The 8,303-nt window shown below is 51.2% G+C and overlaps 1 protein-coding gene across 1 annotated transcript; it reads left to right on the forward strand.

Annotated features, from left to right (window-relative positions):
- The first annotated feature begins 2,439 nt into the window (after window positions 1–2,439).
- On the forward strand, window positions 2,440–8,303 carry pou4f2 (POU class 4 homeobox 2). Its single transcript, XM_062980934.1, has 2 exons — window positions 2,440–3,660; window positions 7,162–8,303. Exons 1-2 carry the CDS (start codon window positions 3,379–3,381, stop codon window positions 8,161–8,163), a joined length of 1,284 nt encoding a protein of 427 aa, XP_062837004.1. The 5' UTR covers window positions 2,440–3,378; the 3' UTR covers window positions 8,164–8,303.

Raw genomic sequence — 8,303 nt, forward strand, 5'->3', positions numbered from 1 at the left:
ACCTTGAAGCTGAAAGGCTATTCAATGCTAATCAAGGTGGACAATTGTAACATTCACACTTGCCTCAAACAGAAAAGAGTTTTTTCTCACACCCTGAACGTTATTCCACACACAGAGAGACACATATATAGAGAGAGACCCCACTTGCCTAGTTTCCAACAGACCTCATTACCTCTGTGGATGCCTGCCATAGATGTGGGCGAAACGTCAGGAGAGAATGCCTCTGGAACATGGCCATACAGCCTGGAAAACTCAATGCAACCCAGAGAGAGAGAGAGAGAGAGAGAGAGGCAATTCACACGTGTCCCTTGGCTTTCCGGGGCCACTGCTCCTCTCCTCCCTTTCACACACAATCCCAAGATATTTCTCTTTCATACAAATACCGGGGAATAAAAAAAAACATAAGCGTCCATCCAATAAGACCCCCCACAAGCAGGTTGTAGGTGTGTTAAGGAGCCTAAGCTGGTCTGTAGTTTTACTTCTGACTTACTGTAGTGTTTGTTTTCTTCCTTTATATGCTTTATATGCTATATATATATATATATATGCATATGTTGTTTTTTTGTTAATACAAATTTTATTTAAATACATTAATATCTTACAGTGTAAACATAACACGAAACATTGAACATTTTACAAACACATAACCACCATCAAGGCCTGAACAAGTATCATTTCCTTTGCCATAAAGTTATGAATAAATAAATGACCTATCCAAAATTCCTGACCAACAAGGTTGTATTGTTGTCCCTCTCTAAAACATTTCATAAAAACCGACCAATATGAATCAAAATCTGATCTATTAGTTTCCCCCCTGAACATTCTCATTTCCATTGACAGTTTATCATTTATGGCTCCACACCTGCCCATAGCATGCTTCCAGCGTGAGATTGGTTACTATCTTCCAATTCTTTGCAATGATAAGTCTCGCCACTGTGAGTAAAATAATCACCAGTTCTTTCTTTTCCCTTTCTAAATTCAACTCCATTTGTAATCCTAACCTAGCATCCGGGGTGATGTTTAATCCTGTAATGTTACCTATTTACATAAATATATTGTTCCAAACACTCTTCAGCTGGGAGGCATTCCCACCATAAGTGAAAATATGTCCCTTTGTGCATGCCACATCTCCAGCAGAGGTTATTTTGCCTCCTATCCATTTGTGGTATACCATCTCCATATGACTTTGTACACATTTTCTTTTAATCTTGTTGATAGATTCTTCACCACTCTCCACTTTAGAACCCTTTTCCAATCCAGATCCGTCAGAGGCCTTAGGTCTCCTTCCCATACCTTTTCTAACAGCTTCAGCCCTATTTCTTCCCCTATTAATCCATTGTATATTTTTCCCAATTAATTAATTCTTTCTTTTTTTCAAGATTACTTAGCCATTCTTCATATTTATTCAACTCTCTACATCTGTTTTTTTTTTTTTACCTAACCAGTCCTATTTCCAATTATATAGCTCACAAACCAATTATATACCTCACAAACCAATCCAGGACACCATAGGCAAAGGTAAAAGTTTTCCCCTGACATTAAGTCTAGTGGTGTCCAACTCTAGGGGTTGGTGCTCATCTCCAGAGCCCACTTTGTCTATAGACACCTCCAAGGACATGTGGCCGGCAGTCCTTAGTCCGTCTTGATTGATTTGTCTTGTGTTACTTATGTTCATTATTGTACTATATTTAGTTGTTGTATGGAGCCCCTGGTGGCACAGTGTGTTAAAGCGCTGAGCTGCTAAACTTGCGGATCAAAAGGTCCCAGGTTCAAATCCGGGGAGCGAAGTGAGCGCCCGCTGTTAGCTCCAGCTTCTGCCAACCTGGCAGTTCGAAAACATGCAAATGTGAGTAGATCAATAGGTACCGCTCCGGCGGGAAGGTAATGGCGCTCCATGCAGTCATGCCGACCACATGAACTTGGAGGTGTCTGCGGACAACGCGGCTCTTCGGCTTAGAAATGGAGATGAGCACCAACCCCCAGAGTCGGACACGACTGGACTTAACGTCAGGGGAAAACCTTTACCTTTACCTTTTAGAGTCCCCTTACATTCCTGGCGGAGCAGTACCTATTGCTCTACTCACATTTGCATATTTTCAAACTGCTAGGTTGGCAGGAGCTGAGGCTAACTGCGGGAGCTCACCCCCCCCCATCCGAACCAGGACAACATATGTTGTTATTTTTTAAAAGAAACACATTCACTCCCTCAGTAACTTCGCTAGTATCCTCCCCTTAAAAAATCCACTCCGCATCAGGATTTCTCAGTGAGTTTTTCACACATCCCTCCAACATCTTTCCATGGTTTCTTGTTTCTTAGCGTTTGCACCTAAATATATCTCGCTCTGTCCCTGCGTGGGTCTGTCACACTCTCAAACACAGAGAGACTCCAGGGCTCTCCCCCTCCCTCAGCCGCTCTCAGTGCGCAGGCGCCCTTCTCCCACTCCAGCCCGGGCCTCGCCTCCATCCAATGGGCGACGAGGAGCTGCCGGGAACAGGGGGAGAGCCCGGACGACGCTCCCAGCTCAGTGCCTCCGAGGGCTTCCCCGCAATAGGCGCCGGTTGCCGACAGGCCGAGAGGAGCAACGGAGGAGGACGAAGCAGGATCAGAAGGAGGACGGGAAGGAACAATAGAGAATAGAGGAGAGCGCCCTTTGCTGCAGTTGAGAGCAACAGCTGGACTCAAAGCAGGGCGAGGAGGGAGAGGTTCAGGAGGAGAGGAAGGGATGCAGTGAGAAGGCAGTGAGGGACAAGGACAGTGCTTGGAGGGGGAGAGGAGGCGAAGAGGGAGGCACTTTCCCTCAAGAATTGGGTGGAATCCAGTGAGGGACGAGGACAGTGTTGGGAGGGGAAGAGGAAGGGATTTCCCCCCAAAATTGGGGAGAATCCAGTGAGAAGGCAGTGAGTGGCAAAGACAGTGTTTGGAGGGGAAGAAGAAGCGAAGAGGAAGGGATTTCCCCCCAAAATTGGGGAGAACACAGTGAGGGACAAGGAGAGTGCTTGGAGGGGGAGAGGGGGCACTTTGGAAGCGGAGGAGGAGGAGGAGGAGGAGGAGGAAAAGAGCAGAGAAGGAGGAGGTCCAGGCTCCCGGGGTGGGTGGGAGCCGGAGGAGGGGAGGGGAAGGGACTTTCCCCCGAAGAATTGCGGGGAAGGGAAGGCGAGTACAAAGCCAGCGGCTTGGCGGGGAAGGGCCACTTCGGCGCCGGCTGTGACTCCACGGCCACCTCCACCGCAATTGTGGCGGGAACAGCAGCAGCCGCCGCCGTCGCCGCGTCTTTCTCCTTCCCTTCCCTCCGCGCGCTCTTCCCCTCTTCCTCCTCTTCCTCCTCCTCCTCCTCCTCCTCCCCTTCGTCCTTCTTCTGCTCCGACCCGCCGGCCAGGATGATGATGATGTCCCTCAACAGCAAGCAGCCCTTCGGCATGGGCAGCGGGGGCCTCCACGAAGGCAAATACTCGGCCCTCCACTCCGCCTCGCCTTGCACCTCCGCCGCCGCCGCGCCCTCGGCCAGTTCGCCCAGCATCACCAGCGCCGGCGGGGGACGGGGCAGCGCCCCCAGCAGCAGCAGCGGCAGCACCAGTAGCACCAGCAGCACCAGCAGCTCCTCCGCCAGCAACGGCGGCGGCTCCGAGGCCATGCGCCGCGCCTGCCTGCCCACCCCGCCGGTAGGTCGCCCACTCGCCCGCCCGTCTTCCCCGTGTTTATTCCATCGCCAAGCAGCAAATCCGGCCCAAAACAACCCACCCCGCGGTGAGTTTTCCGGGCTGTATTCTCTCCTGACGCTTTGCCCACATCCATGCCAAGCATTGTGAGGTCTGTTGGAAGCTAGTCAACAAGGCTTTATATATCTATGGAAAGTCCAGGGTGGGAAAAGGAACTCTTGCCTGTTGGAGGCAAGTGCGAATGTTGCAATTAACCACTTTGATTAGCATTGAGAAGCCTTGCAGCTTTAAAGCCTGGCTGATTCCTGACTGGAAGAATCCTTTGTTGGTAGGTATTAGCTGGCCTTCCAACCAAGGATTCCCCCAGGCATCAAAACATCCCGTGAGCAATATCCTTGCAGACGGCCAATTCCCTAACGCCAGAAGCCTAGCAGTTTCTCAAGTCGCTCCTGACACGAAAAAATGAAAAAGCTGGCCCTGATTGTTTCCTGTCTGGAATTCCCCTGTTTTCTGAGTGTTCTTTATTTTATATCCTGGGTTTAGAGTTTTTTTTTAATACTGGTAGCCAGATTTTGTTCATTTTCATGGTTTCCTCCTCTCTGTTGAAATTGTCCACATGCTTGTGGATTTCAATGGCTTCTCTGTGTATCCTGATATGGTGGCTGTCAGAGTGGTCCAGCATTTCTGTGTTCTTAAATAATATGCGGTGTCCAGGTTGGTTTATCAAGTGCTCTGCTATGGCTGACTTCTCTTGTTGAGTTAGTCTGCCGTGCCTTTCATGTTCCCTGATTCGTGTTTGATGGTCACTATGTAGACTTGTCCACAGCTGCATGGTATACGATAGACTCCTGCAAAGGTGAAAGGATCCCTCTTGTCCTTTGCTGCATGTAGCATTTGTTGGGTTTTTTTGTGGGTCTTTAGATAGTTTGTAGGTTGCGTTTCTTCTTCAGCTTCCATATGCCATAGCAGAGCTCTTGATGAACCAACCTGGATAGTATATTATTTGAGAGCACATAAATCCTGGATTACTCTAATCACCACTATGTCAGACTAAACAGAGAAGCCACTGAAATCCACAAGCATGTAGACAATTTCAACAGAAAGAAGTAAACCATGAACAAGATCTGGCTACCTGTAGTAAAAAAAATCTTAACGTCATGATAAAAAAGTAAATAAAAAACAACACTCAGAAAAGAGGGATTTACAGACATGAATCAGTCAGAGCTAGCTAACATCTCCCAACAAAGGATTCCCTCAGGCAGGAAGAAGACAGGCTTTGAAGCTGCAAGGCCATTCAGTGCTAATCAAGGTGGCCAACTGCAACATTCACACTTGCCTCAGGAAGACGAGAGTTCTTTCTTCCACCCTGGACCTTCCACAAATATATAGACCCCACTTGTCTAGTTTCCAACAGACCTCTCAACCTCTGAGGATGCCTGTGCTTCTGGAACATGGCCATACAGCCCGGAAAACTCCCAGCAACCCAACCCCGCAGAGGCTTCCAGGGGGCACCCGTGCATTTTGATGACCTGGGGGCGGAGGGTGGAAGAGAGCAGGGGGGCAGAGGAGAGAGAGCTGCCCTCTACCTGCCCGGCTGCCAGGTTGCCCCGTCGCCTCTCCTGGTTGCCAACCCCTTTTCCTCCTTGTTTCCTCCTCTCTCTCTGCTCTCCTTCCCTTCCTCTCCATTGATAGCACCCCTCCTCTCCTTTCTTCTTCTTCCTGTCCTCTTATCACCTTCATTCTCTTTATCTCCTCCATTGCCAGCACCTTTCCTCCCAACTTCTCCTTTCCTCTCTTTCCCCCCTCTTTCTACCTCCTTTCCTTCTTCATTTTTATATCTCCTCCATTGCTGGCACCCTTATTCCTCAGTTCTCCCTTCCGTTCTTTCTTTCCTGTTCCTCATCTTCTCTCTTTTTTCTCCAGCTTTCCCTCTTTTCCTTCTCTTTCCAAAACTCCTCCTACCTTCCCGCTCTTTCCTTCTCATCCCCTCATTCTCTCCTACCTTTTCTCTCACACTCTTTCCTCCTCCTCCTCCTTTTCCATTCTTTCACACATCCTCTCTTCTCCCCCCTTCCCCCTCCTCCTCTCCTCTTCTTCCCTCTCCTTCCGCTTCACTTCTTTCTCACCTTCTCTATTATTTTCCCTTTCTTCATTTACCTTCCCTTTTCCCTATTCATTTATTCCGTTGTCCCTTCTTTTCTTCTTCCGCCCTACTTCTTTCCTTTTCCTGTTTCCTCCCCACTTCCTTTCATATATTTTTGCAACTCCTGTCTGCTCCTTCCTTCCTTTTTTCCTATCTACCCTTTCCCTTCCCTTTTCCCTACTTTCGCCTCCTTCTTCTGCACTTCACTGCCTTTTCCCTTCCTTCCTTCCTTCCTTCCTTCCTTCCTTCCTTCCTTCCTTCCTTCCTTCCTTCCTTCCTTCCTTCCTTCAAGTTATTATTATAATAAGTTGTTATTATTATTCCTTCCCCCTTCTTTCCCACGCTTTCTGTCCTTTCTCCTGCACTTCATCATCTTCTTTGGTTCCTTCTCCCTTCCCTTCCTCCCTACTCTTTCTCTCCTTTTCCTTCCCCATTGCTTCACTGTCCTCCTTCTTTCCCTTTTTCTTATTTTTCTCTCTTCTACTGCAATTCACTGCTTTCCTTATTTCTCCCTTCCCTTCTTCTTTGCCTTTCCCTTTCCTCCTCCTTTCCTGCCTTCCTTCTACCTTCTTTTTTCCCTGTTTGTCTCTCTTCTCCTTCCTTCCATTCTTCTCCCTTCCTTCCTAATTTCTCCCTTCCCTTCTTCCTTGTTTTGTCTCTCCCTTTCCTTTTACTTCACTGCCTCCCTTCCCTCTTGCTTCCCTATTTTATCTCTCCTCCTGCAATTCCCTTCCTTCCTTCTTCTCCATTTATCTCTCTCTTCTTGCAATTCCCTTCCTTCCCGCCTTCTTTCAATCTACTCTTGCTCTTCCTTCCTTCGTCCTTCCTTATTTATCTCTTTCCTCCTACAATTCCTTTCCTTCCTCTCTACTCTTGCTCTTCATACTTAATTGCCTTCCTTCCTTCTTCCTTCCCTGTTTATCTCTCTCCTCCTGCAGTTCCTTTCCTTCCCTTCCCTTCCTTCCTTCCTTCCTTCCTTCCTTCTGTTTATCTCTCTCCTCCTGCAATTCCTTCCTTCCTTCCTTCTCTTGCTCTTCATACTTCATTGCCTTCCTTCCCTGTTTATCTCTCTCCTCCTGCAATTCCTTCCTTCCTTCTCCCTTCTCTTGCTCTTCCTTCCCGGGTACTTCACTGCCTGCCTTCCATCTCCCTTCCCTATCTATCTCTCTCCTCCTGGTTTCCATTCCTTTCTTCCCTACCCCTGCTCTCCCTTTTCCCCGCTCTCCACCGCCCTGTGCCCACTCGCCTCCTTTCCGCGGCCCCTTCCTGCTCCTGTCCCGGGTCTGCTTTCCCCGCATGGCCGGCGGGCGCCTTTCCCCCGGGCAGTGGTAGTGATGTGTGCCTTCTACTTGCGCTTGCAGAGCAACATCTTCGGCGGGCTGGACGAGAGCCTGCTGGCGCGGGCGGAGGCGCTGGCGGCGGTGGACATCGTGTCTCCGGGCAAGAACCACCCGCACCACCACCACCACCCGCACGCGCACCCGCACCCGCCGCCGCCCCACCACAGCCCCTTCAAGCCCGACGCCACCTACCACACCATGAACACCATCCCGTGCCCCTCGGCCGCCGCCTCTTCCTCCTCCTCCTCGGCCTCCTCGGCGGTGCCCATCTCGCACCCCTCGGCCCACCACCACCATCACCACCACCACCATCACCACCAGCAGCAGCCGCACCAGGCGCTGGAGGGGGGCGAGCTGCTGGAGCACCTGACGCCGGGGCTGGCGCTGGGGGCCATGACGGGGCCCGACGGGTCGGTGGTCTCCACGGCGGGCCACGCGGGGCCGCCCCCTCCGCACATGACGGGCATGAACCCCATGCACCAGGCGGCGCTGAGCATGGCCCACGCGCACGGCTTGCCGGCCCACATGGGCTGCATGAGCGACGTGGACGCGGACCCGCGGGATCTGGAGGCCTTCGCCGAGCGCTTCAAGCAGCGGCGCATCAAGCTGGGCGTGACCCAGGCCGACGTGGGCTCGGCTCTGGCCAACCTCAAGATCCCCGGCGTGGGCTCCTTGAGCCAGAGCACCATCTGCCGCTTCGAGTCGCTCACGCTGTCGCACAACAACATGATCGCGCTCAAGCCCATCCTGCAGGCCTGGCTGGAGGAGGCCGAGAAGTCCCACCGGGAGAAGCTGACCAAGCCGGAGCTCTTCAACGGGGGCGAGAAGAAGCGGAAGCGCACCTCCATCGCCGCGCCGGAGAAGCGCTCCCTCGAGGCCTACTTCGCCATCCAGCCGCGGCCTTCCTCGGAGAAGATCGCCGCCATCGCCGAGAAGCTGGACCTCAAGAAGAACGTGGTCCGGGTCTGGTTCTGCAACCAGAGACAGAAACAGAAGCGCATGAAATACTCCGCCGGGATTTAGGCAGAGCTGAGCTTCTTCATCGTCCCGAGCGCCATCCCTTCCCGAGAAGACTCCTTTTTGTAAACACAGACGTCACCTTCCACTTCCCAGGGAAAGAGACAGAGAGAGAGTTGAGAGGAAGTTGGCAGCAGAACAACCCA

This window comes from Anolis carolinensis, chromosome 5, assembly GCF_035594765.1.
Source record: "Anolis carolinensis isolate JA03-04 chromosome 5, rAnoCar3.1.pri, whole genome shotgun sequence".
In the NCBI taxonomy this organism is placed as follows: domain Eukaryota; kingdom Metazoa; phylum Chordata; class Lepidosauria; order Squamata; family Dactyloidae; genus Anolis; species Anolis carolinensis.